Source organism: Tachysurus fulvidraco, chromosome 8 (genome assembly GCF_022655615.1).
Source record: "Tachysurus fulvidraco isolate hzauxx_2018 chromosome 8, HZAU_PFXX_2.0, whole genome shotgun sequence".
Taxonomy (NCBI): Eukaryota; Metazoa; Chordata; class Actinopteri; order Siluriformes; family Bagridae; genus Tachysurus; species Tachysurus fulvidraco.
Window position 1 is genome coordinate 11,911,751 of NC_062525.1, and position 19,212 is coordinate 11,930,962.

General features: G+C 39.4%; 1 protein-coding gene across 6 annotated transcripts in view; it reads right to left on the bottom strand.

Annotated features, from left to right (window-relative positions):
* Positions 1-19,212, bottom strand: part of rbfox3a (RNA binding fox-1 homolog 3a) — a 323,538-nt gene that overhangs the window by 119,404 nt on the left and 184,922 nt on the right. For all 6 annotated transcript variants that reach the window (XM_027177421.2, XM_027177424.2, XM_027177422.2 and 3 more), the window contains one exon: positions 322-443. In XM_027177421.2, the coding sequence (XP_027033222.1) occupies positions 322-443 (122 nt within the window). The remainder of the gene's footprint in view (positions 1-321; positions 444-19,212) is intronic.

Genomic DNA, 19,212 nt, shown 5'->3' on the forward strand with positions numbered 1-19,212 from the left:
TTTCTGTCACAATTAAAGCTGCAGTGCCAAAGACTCACAGTCACACTGGCCTTTGTACAACTATGTAATCTAATTTGTTCGTCTAACCACCGGTCTTGCTGTGATGCACTGGGGAGTTACTGTAAAACTCCCAATTTTTCAGAATTAAGGAATTTTCCTGGAGTTTGAAGTCCTCAACATAAAGACAGAAGTGTCAAACACAAGTTGCACATTTTGAGCTTAAATGTGGCCTAAATGCCAGCAAGGGCCAAGCCACAGCTGTGCTTGGATATGGCACGGATGTGGATCGAAGATGAAATCAGACAGCAGGAAATTACTCACCAGTCTTGTGACAAGGGGAACCCCAAAATGCCAGAAGTGATCGTTCAGCAACCCACTGTACACTACGTTTCCAAAGAGAGCAATGTTTCCGGTTTTACACAACCCGTTTCCTGGTTTCGATTCTAGAGGACAAGAGGGAAAAAAAGCAGATGATCAACAAACAATTTTGCAAACCTACACAGCTTATGGTGACTATTAATTTGGTAAGAAAAAAAGAGTTGTAGAAATTTGCAAAAACATATACACATATACACTATATACTCAAAGGTTTCTCGACGTCTAACCATCACAATTGTACTGTATGTGGGCCGTCCACAAAGCTGGATGCACAGAATGAAACTTCTCTGAAACTAAGACACTCAAATCTGTTAAATGCATGACAATATCCTGACCTCAACCCCATTGAAGACCTTTAGGATGAACTGGAACACTAACTAAACCTCAGAACTCCTTGTGGAAAACTAGAAAGCTAGTGGATCTAGTACTTCTTCCCAGAAGTGTGGAGGTTATTAGAACAGTAGAGGGGGACCAAATCTTCAATAGGATGTTCAAAAAGCAAATGTGGACATGACAGCCAGGTGCCTACAAACATTTAGCCATACAGTGTATGATATATGAACACACCTACAAACAAACAAACAAACAAATAATAAGTCAAGGGGACCTTCAATCTCAGGAAACACCTACGGTACAAAGTACAGAACATAGGTTTTGTGAAGTTGTAAATATATCACACACTACTAAAATAATGAAAATATAAAGCTAAAAATTATATTAAAACTACCCCCCAATATATATATATATATATATATATATATATATATATATATATATAAACTAAAAACTAATATTGTTTTTATATAAAGCTCCATGTGGATCTTTCTATTACACACACTCATTTTTCTCATTTCTCTCTCTCTCTCTCTCTCTCTCTCTCTCTCTCTCTCTCTCTCTCTCTCTCTCTCTCTCTCTCTCTCCCTCTCTCTCATATCTTTACCCAGCTCCGTCTCTCACAAGCATCTTCCCTGAAGATGTCTGAAACATGACTGGGAGAGAACACATAAAGGAAACCACGTGCACAACATTAAATTATTCTCCATAAATGCCAACTACAGCAAAAATATGCATTGTGTCTCAAAACAACAGGGAGGCACATATTGTGTGGTGCATCACAGCAAACCTTGCACTCATTATTGAAAAACAAAAAGGAAAAAAGCCCTATTAAAATGTCACTTGTGCTCTTTGTAGCCAGGGCGGTGCATGAGTTTTAGAGTTATTAATGGGCTTGGTGTGATTGTTTATGGTGACTGCCTGCCGCAGGCTCTATGGATCCACGGATCATCCAGCAGCACACTCCCTCAGTCTTTACATAGCCCCATGAATATGCATGTGCATGGGCCATGCTCCAGCGAATCGATCACAGCTATAGCACATTTATATCTGTGCCACGTGGCTGATTTTTATAAAATGATATAGCCTAATTAGCAATAAAATCGTTCACTTCATAGCTTTTTTAATGCAAGGCCATTGCATGCACAGGAGTCTTTGCAGTCAGATAAAGTAGTGTGCATTCCTGGTGGTGTTATTTTTTTATTTTTTATTTTTTTGCAGGTGATGTAACATGATCAGAACATACGTAGTTGCATCAGTGCCTGAGAGGAGAATGGAGTTGAGAAAGCAGAAGGATTCAGGTGGCATAGCTGGCAGGCATCACTTTGGAAGATCCCCTCTCATCCATAGGAATTCTGTTCATCATGCCTCATTGTGTGATGAGTTATTGACAGTGAGACGAGTATGCCGAGAGTAGCTCGGTACAATGCAGTTCCACGCTGCCAACCCCCAGGCTACTCCATCAGTTCTCTTGCTTTCTGCCGCACTTCCTATACCCCTCAGCTTTACACTTACTCTACTCCGACTTTTCTCCTCTGCCTGTTTCTCTCCATGGCATTGTTTCTATTTTCTCTCTCTCTCTCTCTCTCTCTCTCTCTCTCTCTCTCTCTCTCTCTCTCTCTCTCTCTCTCTCTCTGACAACTTCTTTTTCTTACCTATGTCTCTTTCTCTTACAGTTTGAAAAAAGCTTTGAAATGTCAGAGTTGTCATAAACAGTATATGAGGTTGAGTAGTTGTTTGAAAAGTATGCACTAATTGTGTTGTTTAAGATACGGACTGCTGCTTTAGATTTACTTCAGTACACACACACACACACACACACACACACACACACACACACACACACACACACACACACACACACACACACACACACACACACAGATGTAACTGATGCCTCCTTGTTCTATATGGTAGTAGAACATAGAACATGAAACTTACACTTCGGGTATTGCTGGTATTGGTATCAGGGTGCTACATAAAACAAAAACAGAGCTAAGGACTTGAGTAAGTAGTCCTAACCGCACAAAGTGCATCTGTGCAACCTGGTGCAAACAGAGCAAGACAATAGACAACAAGACAGTGTAGGACAAAAGACAGTGCAAACCAACAATACATTACACAAAAGCAGCACCATATACATCATGTACGTGGTAATATTAATAATTGGCCTGCATGACTTGTGAAAATAGTAAAGAAAAGAATACATGACATCTGATGAATTCACATTTTAACCTGAAGAAGGTATCTCAACTCTGAAATGAGCTATTGTAAAAATCATTTAAAAAATATCAAATATTCCTAATGGCACCGTATGGTCATGAGACTTTGAGCTAGAAAACCAAGCACCACTCTGTAATTGTATGTCCTCATTGCTCCTTAATTGGGACCTTTTCCCTCCTGAAACCTGCCCCTCTGGCTTCAGGCTTCATGCTCTGCTCACGACCCCCCACTCCTTCTCCAGCCCACGCTTTGTTCTGGCAGTGCTGAATGCACACAAACAGGCCTGGAACTTCCTCTCCACAGGCCAGTCCTGTCAGCACCTCCAGCCAACTCAAACACACCAGCCCTTCCATATGGCCATAGCACCTTGCCCGCTCCTGGGCTGGAGCCGATGCCAGCAGGGCCGGAGTGAACAGAGCCTTCCAGAGGCCTCTCCAGGGCTTCATGCCACCTCTCCAAAAGATGTATTCATTACCCCTCTTGTACCCTGGGGATGTTCCCAAGCCTCTTTACAAAGTGTGCAGCATGGCAGAGCCTGTTTAAACACGACTCCTAGACCAGTTCATCATGTGCTGTGTGTAGCCACCCTGATTAATACAGCGAGAGCGGCCATGGCAGCAGACAGAGCTGTAAGGGATTCAGTGCATTAATAACAGCATGTTATTACCACTACTGGCACCTCTGCCCTCTCTCTCTCTCTCTCTCTCTCTCTCTCTCTCTCTCTCTCTCTCTCTCTCTCTCTCTCTCTCTCTCTCTCTCTCAAACACACACACACACACACACACACACACACACACACACACACACACACACACACACACACACACACACACACACACACACATATACACACACAAGGAATAATAAAAAGAGAAGATCATCATGATGTATTGTCAGCAAACGTTAGGAACATGCTTTCATTAGTCTTTCACTAATGAGAATGACATACATTAAAATGAATGATTTTTGTATATGCAATCCATTTATTTTTCACTTAAGTTGAATATGATGTGAAGGCAGAAATTGATTAGGTCATTCTTCAACATAGTGGCTGCATGTGGCAGGAATGCAATGCATAAAATCATGAAAATCACGAGGTCAAGAGGGTCAGTTAATGTTCATATTAAACATTAGAATGGAGAAAAAAAATTTGATTTCAGTGACTCTGAGCATGTCATTGATTTTACCGACCTCACACTTTCAATCAGAACAGAGATTACACAGAATGGTGCTAAACAATCAAAACAACAACAAATAAGTGAAACGTTTTGAGATGACTTGATGAGAGAATTTATATTTTCCAATCGTCTTAAATACTGCGGGCTAGACATGATTTAAAATGTGTATACATTGTAAAGAATGCATCATTAGTACAGATTCCTGAGCGAATATAAGCCCAATACCAGCATGCTGCTTTCTGATGTCAGTTTGACATGTTGGCTATGAGTCTAGAGATGGCAGGGAAAGATTTCTATGCACCTGAGTATGCTATTGACGAAAACACTAAACAAAGGCAACGTCATCAATTAGGTCTCTATATATGCTGAGGTCTCCAAACTAAAATTAAAAAAATCTTCCAAATGGCAATATGAGTAGATTGTGGAAAGTGACAAAAGCCAGAAAAATAAACTTATGGAACATTCTGTTCTTCAGACAGTAAAAAAAAAAAGACTGCTTGTTGTGTAGTTTGTTGCTGTAACTGATCCACTGCGCCATAGAAAAAACTCACACCAGCTGCTCACTTCATGCCATTTTTAAAGTTTAAAAGTCTCAAGTGGACTGGGGTTTAGAAATGGTATGTTCCAATCTAATTTATTAATATATGGCTAAATCAATGCTTGATGCCCTTATAGATTACTTCAGAATCATAAAAAGAGTCTTGACAGGAATAGCAGAGTACTACAATTTAATTAAACTCCGTGTCCTCCCCCCTGTGCAGCAGCCTGATTAAAGTTGCAGTCAAATAAAACAGCATTTAATTGGCATACACCACTTAAGCTGTTTGCATGTTTATTTAACATTGTGGCATATTAATAAAAATTTAGAACCCTAATTGGGTAAACTTGTGCAGGCAAGAGTAAGGTTCCTGGCTCCACAATGCAACCCCCCCAACCCCGTCACTGTTTAATGGACTATGACTGAAAAACGATCCCCGGGTAGTTTAATATTTCTGCAGTCATAGTTGATGAAAATCCCTGCTCTCATTGGCTAAGAGCCACACATTAAAAAGCTATCATAGCTACCTGTACCTGCTGGTGAGAATCCCCAGCGGAGCAAACCACTTGGACAGGCCTGGTGGAGCGCAGCATTCCGGCATGGGGAGGATCATTAGCATCTCACGTATATTGAGTGTGGTGTTCCACTAGCCCATCCCCAGTCGGCCTCCTCTTGTGGGCCCTTGCCATCCTCACTTGGCATGGCACCAGAGACAGCTGGAGAGCTTGGCCTCCCCTTCCGTCCTCACCACTCTTCCCTCTCCCTGCATTTTCGCTACTCCTGTCAGTTTAGCATGCTGGGCACTGAATGAGTGTCCCTTTGATCAGTTACCAAACAGGCAGAGCACAGCACAGCAGAGACCCTGAACAATCAGCCCCTCACTGTTACTGAGTGAGAGGTATAGTAGCCAGGGGTCTGAGCAGCAGGACCAGAGAAAACAATGCCAAGACTACAAGTTTTTACACCATGCCAGTACTACATGAGAGTTTAATACAAGTCTCATATGTACAGTATAAGCAAACTCTCTCTCTCTCTCTCTCTCTCTCTCTCTCTCTCTCTCTCTCTCTCTCTCTCTCTCTCTCTCTCTCTCACTCTCTGTGTCAATTTTTGGGTACAAACTGCAACAAGGCATTGCTATATGACTACAGGTGCAAAAACAAATCTAGTTACTCAACAAACTACTTTTCAAATTTACTGTAACTGTGATAATTATATATAATGTTTTCCTGCAATGAGTAAAATCTTTGAGAGGGTTTTACAACAATATTTTTTGAAGAGTTTTTTTTTAATTAAATTCTTTATTCTTTTCTCTTTACTTTTCTTTATTTTTTTTATTAGAAATTTAATTGATAAACCTTAGCCAATCAGAATTAGACATCTCACTAGTCCAGGGGAACTGGCGATAGCATTTATTTACTTTTTTTTATTTGTAACTGACAGTGTAATAGTCCTAGTGCAAAATACTTGCTCTGAGTCTCCTCCACATGCTGCAATACACACATCTGCCAAGGTACAATTAGGCTGAAGGTAGGAGCTATTTTTGCTGTCATTTTATGTCATTGGTCTACCTGTATGCCCACCCATGCATCCTTCTGTCTGTGCATCTGTCCGAGATTTGAGATTCTCATTAATGCAATATCTCAAGAATGAGTGGCTAAATTGTTGTATGTTTTAAAAGCATTTATCACTAAAACCAGCAGGTAAACTGATTACATTTTGGAACTGATTCCTTCAGTAGCTTGTATAATGTTTGAAATATACATAAAGGGAATTTAAGCTAGTACAGAAGTAGTCTAGACTTGTTTAAGCTAGAGGCATCCCTGCTGATACTGTTGGGATTAAGCTCTCCTTGTATCCTTGCACTCATAACAAATCACATACTGAGGAAGGAAATACATCCACAGCTCACAACTGAAACTTTGGTCAAAAAGATAATGATGCTAATGACATAGCTAAACAAAGACGGCCTCTAGCATATATTTCATATAGACTGTATTTTCCCTATCTGCATTAATGCATTTAATTAGTTAACCGCTTCGCTATATGTTTAAACTACCATTAGCTACCAGTTTTTAGGCTAGTCAGTGAGATGTTCATGCAATCACATAATGGGACTAGGCAGCACACTGGAGCTTTTACTTTCCCGGTAGACTAGCTAATGAATTTGTTTTGTCTCCCCTTGCTACTTTAATGAACAAATTACTGCTATCCTTTTTTGCCTCATATGTTCAGTGCCATAGATGCGTTAAAAGCTTTACCCGTTCAGCTAAGGCCACAGGAATTCAAAGGAATATTGCCTTCTTTTGTGTAGCAGTGTTAATTTAATGGAATTAGGCAGGACATCAATGCAATATTCACGCAAAAGTTTAATTATTTCCTATGACTAAGTTTAATATCCATTTGCTGCTAGCAGTGTGTCTCTAAGCCTGTGAATATTGTAATAGATCACAAGCTAAATATATTTAACATGGCTAGCATACATAAATGACCCTGTAAATCCATATATAAAACTATATTTAAATGCTAATAAAATAGGAAGCACTCAATATTAAAAAAAATAAGTACAAGCATGGAACACCTCATAATAATGTGTCAACTTGCTCGCAGACTGATTTTCTCAAAACATCTCGCATTTGCATCCTTTAAAAGGAAAGATGAGAAAAGATTTCCATGCTTCACTCTAAGCATGATAGGAACTATTCCTGCATTTCTTTGCAACCTGTTTACAAAGTAATGGTTGATCAATCTCACTATACAATGTTGTGTGATGTCAATTTTCAAACCCAACTCCATTTGCACTAAGTAATCTAAGTAATCAATATAGCAAACGCTATGTAAGTCTGGGAAATTATAGATTACAGTAGAAAAACTAAATATTTCAATATACTCTATATACAACTGAATACAACTTAATTAAATTAACCAAATTAGTTTAAATATTAAACAAACACACACACACACACACACACACACACACACACACACACACACACACACACACACACACACACACACACACACACTACGTGTATTTACAGAGCACTACATACTGCTCTTTTTTTCTCCTTGTTTCCTCTGTGTCTTGTATCGGAAAATTCAGCACAGGAGGTCTAACTGAGAAGTCAGTAAGAAAGGTCTATTAAAGATCAACGCTGATTGATTGTTACTGACCTGGCAACCCATGATCTCCTGCGCAAAGACCAAACGGAGGAAGTCCCTTGTTACCCATTGGTAAGATGACCCTTACATGCTTACACACACACACACACACACACACACACACACACACACACACACACACACACACACACACACACACACACACACACACACACCAATTCTTAAATGAGCAAGCAACTGTTTGTGTCTTTTGTGGCATTTGAAGTGAAGTTGCATCAAGCTCCTTTGCCATTTATTGAGTGATTTAAGTGTAAAGTACTTCTCTTGTACTTTTATATTAATGTATAACAGTGCTGACTTTAGATTAATATAAAGTCTTAAAACTTGGTTAAATCTGAAGCATTAATCATACATAATTTGAGAACATAATCATTAACATTAGAGTTATCACTAATGTTAGCTGGCTAGCTTGTCGCTAAGAATCTTGCTTTTGTCTGCTGTTGTTGCTGTACTGCAATTTCAATCCAAAATGATGAATGAATGTTTAAAGTTCACTGTTGTAGAACAGTACCAGCAGCCACTTAGGCCTGTAACTGTAAATGTGCAATCAAAGTAGCTTTTTATGAGCTTTATGTGCTCTGACAGAGCAAAGCAAAGACACGGTTTCATGAAGGCGACCGTGTTTTTTTTTTTTTCCCCCACTTGACGAACGTCAATTGTCAAACTTGCCTACATTATTACAACCTGTAAATGACCACTTACAAGAAACAGAGAACATTAAAGTGTTGGGCTGGCACAAGCTACAAGATCAGGTTCAGTGTTCCTTGGCATATATTCTGCAAATCTCTGTACTGTATGGATGAACACCATCTAAAATGTTTTCCCTAAATTAGAGTCTTGATCCTGTTGGTGGAGAACTCCATCTAGTTGGTCAGACTACAATCTCTAATAGTTAAGCGATTGGTTGGAAATCCGGTGACTGTGAATCACAAAGAATATGATTAATATCTATGTACTGATTTGTAGTTCCCCTTCGTTCAAAGGCAACAAGTGGACCCAAACTCTGCTAGACATTTTCGACTTTAACTAAGGTGTTGACTTTATCTTAATGCTTATCAAACCACTGCAATAATCATCCTGGAATATATGAAACTCACGAGGAGTGTTTGCATCACAAGATGCAGCTGGTCTTGTAAAATCACCTGATATTTGTTAACTGCCCATATAGATGACCATGTAAAGCAATCCTTTGACCTAATGATTTCCACCAGATGACTGAAACAACATACAAATAACATAACAACATTATCTTCTGTTATACTTTAACTTGGCAGCAGACATTGTGGGTTGAAGGCATGGATTTACTTAATTTTTTAATCCTATTAAATCTATCCAAATAAAGGAAATATAGTAAAAGTTGACAGACACCTGAATCATCCATAAACCTTAAAATTATGCCTCCTTAAAGTTATACATCATTAATTATTGCCTTTTTCTACAAAAGCTTACTGGCATGAATTCCAGCTTTGTGAAGCTCACAATATATGTTTTTTTCTAACAAGCACTAGTTCAATTCTCTAGTAATTTTTGTGTGTCTGTGTTTCTGGAGTATTTAGCTTTGTATTTTTTTTTTTGCCTTGAGTTCATACTGTATTTAGGTAGAAGTGCACGAAATTCATTAAGTCAAATCTATGTAGATTCCTTGAACTAGGAACCATTTTAGATGTTTGTTGGTTGGTGATATGGTGTCCTTGAGACTTAATAACTTAATAGCTTCATCAGATCACCCTAGGGTGCATTCAAGAAAGCAAAATGGTTCAGGGCAATCACAAATGCCTTCAAAAAATGCTTTCTTCCAAATGATTCAAACCCACTGAATTTCGTATAGCTCATGTCAAAAAGCTCTGCAGTTCTGGGAAATTCACAGTCATTTTGATAATATTGCTTTATTGTAATGTCATTTTGATAACTTAGTTGTTATGTGTAATTTTGAAATAAATGGGAGATAGAAGCAGGAAAATATTTAAAATAGGACTGGAAATTAAATCAGTTCAATTTAATTTACAGGAAGTCATATATTGTAGAGTAAATTGTTCATTCTATAAATGTATTATCATTATTATGTAATTCATTCTGTAATGATTATTCTCTATATTCATATCCATTTGTATTTGTGTAATCATGTTTTGTGGAGAGGAGTTTTAGAAGGGAGAATAAGGAATAGTTTTTCTAATCCCTAGTGCTCGATGTGTGTGGTCTAGTTTGTCAGGATATCACTGTAGATTCACCTGTCCAGTGCAAGGTCTACCCTTAGAGGAAAAGTTTACAGATCATAAATACTGTGTTTCCTATTAGATTGCAAAACTTGTTTTAAGGTTAGAGGCCTTGTAGTTCTGGGTCAGAGAGCTCTAATCTATACACCTTTATCAGTGCCATTGCACTGGAGGCTGGGAAAATACACAAGGCCTAGGTTTTCTCCCAAGGCTATTCTCCAGACCAGCCAGACACTCTCGAAGCATCAATCAAGGCCCATATCCTGGCATGGAACGGATCAATGGCCGACACTGCAGCTCGTTGATAGAAGACAGCTCCTGACTAAGATATAGCATAACTTTTCTGCTGCCTAGTCCAGCAATAATCGGCAAGGTCAATTGGAGGTGTTCAAGATGGCAGTGCTACACTGATAGTCAGAGTTTTCAGCCACTAGTGCTCTTCAGAAAATCATTAAATCCATAACGCTCAGCTCAAAACTGGAAAGACGAGTGTTTTTATGCATGAATTTCTGATTTTGCGTGTCAGTGAGGCTGTAAGAAGTCTCAGAGCTGCCCTGTTCCTTTACTGTGTAATGTGTAACGTGTGGAGACTCTTGCCATGGTGGCATGTGGCATGAGAGAAGCAGCGAGAGCTGGCCATTAGGGAAGAGCTATAGGTGTGCATTGGGCTCAGGTAATTAAGTGGGAGCACAGGCAGGGAAAGCAGGCCTCCAGATTTATGTGGCGTAATACTGCATACGCTGCACTCCCCCGTCTCCCCCTCCTCAGCCCAATCTCATAAAGCATTAACTACCGGACCATTCAAATGCACTCTATCATTCTCTTTTCAGCTCTCGTTTTTTTTTTCTCACTCTCCCGCATTCTCTCTCTCTCACTCTCTGTTTCTCACTCTTGCTTTCGGCGTGTCTGCTCTGCCAGCAGGTTTCTCTCCTCCTATGGCATAATGTGCCACCTGCCTATCTGACAACGGTAGGCCAAGACACATCAGTAACGGAGAAGAATAACAAGCCAGAATAACAAGTTGCTTTTCTTTCTCTTTTTCCCCCCTATGCCCCTCATTTTTCACTTCAACAGAGATTAAAGTCATTTCGGTTCAGGGTCGAATGGGAGGTGGAGGGGTGCATCTTCGATCAGTCCTTCTCATCTTGGCAGGGATTCATGAAATCCATTGGCCCATATGTTTTGTTATAAATTGGACACTACCTTTTGATGTTGAATATACAACCGTTAAAGTTGACATAACTTTAAATTATGACCAGTGATAATAGACAGCCGGTCCTCTTTATCTTAAATAAAGTCTAGCGATGGCTCAATATAAATAATCCACTGATTTACAGAATAAACAAAAGAAAGAGGATAATATCCTGCTAAGAAATTCCTCTCCATACCAGATACCTTGTAATCATTTTGTAACAACAAATAGAATAAAGATGCTGGTATGTTTTTCATGGGCTTGTGGCTTTTTGCTTTGGCGTATGAACAGTTCAGAAACTGGAGCTCTTCTGCAGCTGTTTTGCTCAGCATAACTTTAAATCCACTCAAAATCATTTAACGTGATTGATCCAAAATTATTCAGCATATGCAACATTATCTGCTGAAGAATTGGCAATATAATTTTCACAAAGACAAAGTCTAAGTGCCTATGCATTTACAGTATGACTGGAAAAATAAACAACAAATACCCAAATATTGTCAGTGTGAACTGAAACTCTGTAAGTAAGATCAGTTCCAGCACACTGTTATTAACAGCGGTCTTATGGGAAGCTCTATGACTATTTGGACTGAGAATCCATTTCCAAGTTTCATAACAAGACTCCAGAAGCTTCCATACTGACAAATAAATAGAGCAATGCTAATAGAGAGCTATCAGGAAGTATTATTGTATTCATAACACTCCTGCTTATTGCACACAGCTGGTGTGCACTCAGTCTGACATTAAAAATGGACTTCATTTAAGAGAATAAAGAGCTGTTGTGCAGAGACCCCCTTCCTTAGAGACTGCACTCTCAGTGGTTGGGTCTAGGTAATGTGTGTGTGAGTGTGCGTGTGTTTGTGTGAGACTGTGATTCAGGAATGAGCCATGCTCTCCTAACCTCTCCATAGATCCCCATCTCAGAACTAATCAATCAGGTGGGCAGGCTGCTCGGACCGCACAGGGTGTATCACCGTAGGACACATACTCAGTCTCATCCACTTCCTCTTCCTCCTCCCCACTAGGTGGACAATCTGCCACTGGCCAAAGTCTTCACAAGTGCTCACTTCTAGCCAGTAAAACAAAAATAGTTCTGCCACTGATGTCTAAGACCAAGCACGTTATTTTCAAATCCGATTTAATTTTATTTTGGCTACTTTCTAGAAACAAAGAAAGTGCAACTTCATCAAATTCTATGAAGTGTGTGGGTCAATTTATATTGAGCATTTGATGAAAACAAGCTTGAAGTTGCTTGAATCCGAACAAACAGAAAGCAGTGTGACAATCACAAATGGGTAAACAAAGCAGGCGTGATTTGGCCATTCATTACTTCGTAACCAGCTATTGTTGTTGTCATGAGGCAGAGGTGGACCAGACAGTCTCCACAGAGATTTTGGATTCAATTAAAAAACAACACCTGCAGAGCAAGCCCTACATGCAGCTCTCAGCATAAGACACACATAGAAAGAAAGCTTAATCAAATGACAGTTCAAAGCACTGTAGAGGTGAATTTACAGGTTGCAAGCATCAATATGAATACTACATAGAGGCTTTATGGAAAATAAGGAATGTAAAAAATATTCATGCTATCACAAGGCTCTTTGAAGGCTGAGGACGTTTTCATAAACGTAATTTTTTTTTAAGTAAGCTTGAAAAATATCTAAATGCCAAACAGAAAAGCCAGACTCCTCTTATCGTCTTGTTGCAGTTCTGGTCAAGATCCTGCTTGGCTCTCTGTTTTCAAGTGAGATTATCTCTAGATATACGAATACTTTACAGAAGCCATCTCTCTTTTACACTAGTCTGTGAGCTTGTGTATGTTTACAGATCACCTTGGTTTCAGAGGAAGAGAGAAAAAAATAGCTCATGCTCGATAGTAATAATCATAATAATAAAAAAAGGTGCAATGAGGACTCTTCAGTGCCAGAAGCCGAGTCATTAGTGTTTTACAGGCCTCTGCAGGAGCGATGGGACCATTTTCCTGCATTGCATTGGATCGAGGAAGCTCAGCAAATTTGTCGTCATGACATAAGGACAACGTCCTTTGTGCTGCGCTTCTGGAAATGGATTTGGAGATGTGCACCAGGGCTCGGAGGCGCAGCTCGCTGACAAATAAGCTAATTCTGCATGAGTGCACAGACAGCAGGAGAAGAAATCAAGCAACTGGGTAGAGAGAGAGAGAAAGAGAGAGAGAGAGAGAGAGAGAGAGAGAGAGAGAGAGAGAGAGAGAGAGAGAGAGAGAGAGAGAGAGAGAGAGAGGGGGAGAAAGAGAGAACACTACTCGAAATGCACAAGTTCAGTGAGTCTTTTTTTTTTCACATTGCCCAAGGCAAATATGTCAAACCAAGCTAAGACTCCCACCTGCAAACTTTATCTCTGTAGCTGAACAGGGTTGAGTCCTACCAGGGACAGTATGTTATGGCAGTCAAATGTCTGATGTGGAGTCAATCTGTAAATCACTAGAATGTGATGTGGATCTTACTTTTATGACCTTCCAAGTCGAATGTAGGGTCATAAATCCCATAACCAATGAATGATTAAACCAATAAATAAGTAATAGGAATATGTTTGATTATACAGAGACCAAGGTTTTCTGGACATAAGATGGACATCATTATTGATGGTTGCTTTCTGCACATAACTAAAGTCTAATAAAGGCCTACGAGTGTCACACTCCCACACACTGCCATTAGAGACAATGCAGTCCTGTGAGCAGGCATGGATTAGAGACCAGATTATCCTGTCACGCAGTAGAGCTGGTTGTTGATCACTGGTTTAACACACTAATTGATAAGCTTACGTCCAGGGGAACGGTCGGAAAGTCCAGATATTATGGAGTAAATTTACACCAAGTAAAAATACATCTGTGACAAATTGAGATTCAGTAACTATGATCTAACACCAGAAGAGGCACATTATTGCGTAATCAAATTACATGAAAAAAAGAAAAAAGAAAGAAAAAAGCTGCTACAGCAAAGACGCTCAGCATAATCAGCAAAATCTGTGGAACAAAAGCAGCATAAGATACTAATTTAGGATTCTGGTATTTATTTCACATTGATTTCAGGCTACTTTTGCATTTGCTACATTAACACTGTTATCATAAATCACATGACATAACTAATGCTTTCTTCTGCAAATACTAGCATTTGTCTACTGAAAGCGCAAAACCAAAGGTCAAATGATTAGCCTTGAATGCACACAGTTCATTAATGATTTGAATAAACCTTTGTATTCATGTGTGCATTCTCAGCAGAACCAAGTAAAATAAAGTGGAATAGAGAAAAGAAGGTCTAAATTAATGACTGCTTCTCTGTTTGCTGGCCCGTGTCTGGGGCGCAGATGACTCAGCAGAAACAAAGTCTATGCATTGTTACAGGAGCCCTGTGGAACCAGCTGCAGTGGCCGTGCACAATGAGACAAGGATCTGCCAAGGATAAAGCTGTACCACGAATGAAAATCTGCTTAACCATCGCTACGGATCAAACACAGTAGCCTACGGAGTTCAAGATGTGTGCGCGTTTGAACACGTGTGAAATTAGTATTGATGTCAGCACACGACCATCAATGTTGATATATTTGTGACAATGCCAAAGGCTTTTTAAGATTCATCTGTATTGAAAATATGTCCTTATGTGTAATAATGAATCATTCTTTTAAAACTGAGTTAAAAAAAAAATCTAAAACCCATTTTTTTTTGTCTGTCAGAGGGTCGTAGACATTGCACTCTTTCTTTTTGTTTGTTGAATGAAACGAAAATGGGAAAACCAGAATCATTTACTATTAGTTTCTGCTCTAAACACTAAAACATAAAATTCATTTTTCCCCTCACATATACAAGCATGAGTACCAGTAGGCTATTCTATAGGCTGGTCTCTGCTTAAGATCTGTACTCTGGATTTCATTTCTTTTTTCAAGATATTTTGAAATAAATTTTGGCCAATTCAAATATTTATCATGTGAATCGATGTTATCTTCCTTTGCCGCTATTATCGAGAAGTACATAAGCAATCAATCAACAATCTTTGATCATTTTTAATCTACCCTCTTCTTGGTATTAGATACCAACTAATTGTTGATACACAATAGTGTTATTTAAAGATCATTTATTCGTTTTAGCCCCAAAATGAATTATATATTAGAAAAAAAAACAAGCAAATAAAACATGTAAAAGCTTGCAACACGCACATACCATTAATATGATCATTAATGTTAATCAGTACTTAAACACGGGGGATTAACAAACTATTTCTCTAAATCAACTTGGAGGAATTTCTCAATTATTAAGAAGTAGTTATTTAAGAAAAGAGCTACTGATTAATCCCCAGCACCATGCGCCCACAGCTCTATGTAATTTGTCCTTCTGTATGTATGTTTTTAAGGCTTCACTTTGGAAAAAAAGACCCATTTATTTTTATTTGATCCTCAGCTCAGGAGTAATTATGAGGCACTGTAAAGCACATTGTGCCAAGTCAGCAATAAACAGAGCAAACATTTATTTAACATGCTCAAAGCCAAAGCATTAGAATATGGAAAGGAAAATATGACTACTTTATAACAGCAAGAAGCGGAGACCGCATTAAACTTGTGACGTTAGCAAAAATGCAAATGTGCTGCATTTGATTCAGGGTTTACTTTTTTGGTAAAATGCAAAGAAATTGTAAGTGCGGAAATAATAAAGTTTCTTTTCTTTCTTTTGAGTAACTTTCGAAGTTCAGGCTTGGTAGAGGGAAAATTCCCTTAGGACAGGAAAACAGAGAATAGCCAGCCCATGAGCTAACCCTCTGGGGACACATGTGCAGGTACACAATGACCCAGGAAAGACCTAAAAACAGCTATGCAAAAGCCTGCATTGCAATACACAAGTCCTTCGGGGCCACCTACAGATTCAGAAACGCATGCCTGAGAGTCCAGTGAAGGTGCAGAAAGCACACAGGCTACAAGAGTCTCAAGAGGGCTAATAAAAATAGTTAAACAGCTCTTGTTTGATCAAGTGAATATCCATACATGTGCATCAAGTGGTAAAGTTTACAGGCCTTCAGAGCTGGCTGGAAATACTAAATCCAGCATCACAGAGGATCACAGGTCAGTGAACTGGAGTGGAGAAGTTGGAATAAAGCCTGCAGAAAGCCTGTGACCGGCTCAGTGGCTATGTGCAGCCTGGACTTGGCTGACCTCTCCTAAAGGAGTTAATGTGTTGTGCTGTACTGCCTCACTTATTAAAACCATCTATGTTAAAATCACACTCGTCTAAAACATTAGCACTGAAATTAATTGAAATAAGACAATTCAGCACGGGCTGCTTAGTGGGCACTCCTATCTTTGCACTTCATTGCTTTCATTTGCTTCTCTCTCTCTCTCTCTCTCTCTCTCTCTCTCTCTCTCTCTCTCTCTCACACACACACACACACACACACACACACACACACACACACACACACACACACACACACACACACACACACACACACACACACACACACACACACACACACACACACTTTCACCAGAGATAATGATCACATTTAGCTGCAGTGCTCTTAATAAGATGACAGGCATGGCCATGCTGAGTTCTTATTAATGTTAAAGAGCAAGCCACCATCTTACCTTTAGATATCCAGTATTTAACACTGCCTGGAATAAAAGATAAGGATTTGGGTGATTTATTACCTTAAATTCAATACGTTCTCTTTGTAAGGCATGTGGTCCTGAATACAGAGAGGGGTGGGATTGGGGATTCTTTGGGAGGTCAGGATTTTCTATACCATGTCTGCACAATCCCATTCTGCAACACACTGAACCCACTTTACAAATTTACAAAGACTCAGTGAAAAGTTAAAATGAGTTAAGCATATCCTTGGATCCTCAATTACTTATGAGTAATGAGACAGATAAAAGAGTAGTATGAGATGAGTAATTAGAGTGCAGGCTGCTCATTTCTCAGTGGTATAGAGCTAGGGGTGTGGGAGGTTAATTGCAGGTAGGAAGGCTGGGGAAAATCTGGTGAGCTCCAGGAGGCAGGGAGCACAGAGGTGCACAGTGGGGTGAAAGGGGTCATTCAGTGGTCTGGGAGCTCCTCACTACTTTTACTAATTACTGGAGGGGTCAGAACCGGTTGAGAACATACACACCTCGAATATGTACACATACACATGTACACATACACTCACACACATAATTTGTACCAAAATATAGAGCAGAAGCTCAAAGTTTACCAACAAAATCTGTGTTGCATTAAAAATAGATAAAATAAAAATATATTAAATTGTTAAAACAAGGGTTAGGGGTTATGTTTAATTTTATTGAACAGGAGAAAAAAAACATTTTACAATTTCAAATTTTTGGGTATAATTTTTTAGATAAAAAATTCAATTCAATTCAATTCAAGTTCATTTGGATAGCGCTTTTTTTTACAATTGACATTGTCTCAAAGCAGCTTTACAGAACATAAACATAGAACAAAATGTTAATATAAAGAATAATATAAAGATTAATAGAATACAAAATTCAAGATTAATATTAGATATATTTAAATGATTATGTATTTATCCCAAAATAGCAAGTCTGAGGTGACTCGGGTGACCGTGGTGAGGAAAAACTCCCTTAGATGGTAAAGGAAGAAACCTTGAGAGGAACCAGACTCAATGAACAGTTCAAACTGTTCAAAAACTCACAATCATTAATAAATATGTATTATAATATAATTTTATGATATGAGTATCATTTAATCTCCTCACCCATCATCTTTCCCTGTTTGAATCATCTAGCCTGAACCTGTCTCATCGACATGTCCTCTGTGTCTCCACAGACAAAATGGTGTTTAAACAGAACTTGTAGGTGACCTCCTATGCCACTCAAAACCTGTTTTTTGAAGCAGCTCTTGGCAAGTACTCAGGTCTCCCTGTGAACCACAATGTTGTTTATTTTCCTTCTGTTTGCGCCTTCCTTTCTTCCTTTCCCCAAACACAGTGGGAGTGAAGCCTAATGAGGTGCCCGCCTCCTCCCTCCGCTCTCTGTGCCAGCTACGCAACCCTTAATCTGTGCCTTAACCTGCCCGTCGAGCAGCAGTGCCTGGCAGAAAGAATTACACCTCTGTGGTCTAGCCAGACTGCACTGTACCCCTCTCTCACAACACTTAATTAATCCACTGGGGAGGCCTATCAGACGAAATAGAATCCCACCACCCGAAAGCTGGCTTATCCGCTCACCCTCTGACACTTCACTGTGGAGCCATGCATTGATAAGAGGGCCGTTTAGAAACATACAAATATTGTTATTAACAAGATGATCGCTCCGGCAAGGCTTTTCTGACCCTAATGGAGATAAAGAGAGCAAAAAAAAAGAGGGAGGTGTATGAGAATGGAAGATAGAACTATAAACAAAGATTGCTTCTTTCAGTATTACAGCTGCTGGTACTAGTGCTTGTGCACTAATAGAATTGGGAAGGGAATTTGCCTTCTGGTCCGCTTGAATCACACAACATGCTGTAAATTTATATATAAAAAAATATCCTGAGAGAAAACTAATAGAGTGTTCTTTAGTAAGGAGATAAAGGGGTCATTCTGGCTCAGCTACAATTTCAAAGTCCAGCTGTTAGACTGAAAATGCTTCCAGGCTGATCAATGTATTGCCAAGACTGAAACCTCCAGTAGACTCATACGCCATTCCTGCCTGACTTTTCCATCCAGCCCCACTGCAATAACTCAAACCAAGACGCCATTCACAAAGCCTGCTTTCACTCCTGCTCTGCTGTGGGGTTCGACTCATTTCTGCTAAAAGCACTTTGGGGCAAATGTTCAATCAGGCCCAAGATGATCTAAGCTGGAAAGGCAACAGGAAACAAACGAATAAATAAGGGTCTGCTGTAAAACTGGGAGCAGTGGAAGTGGACCCTGAGAGTATCAATCCTGGTAATTGCGGTAGTAGAAAATGAATCAGGCAAGAGGGGAGGGAGTGAGGGAAAAAGAGAGAGAGGAA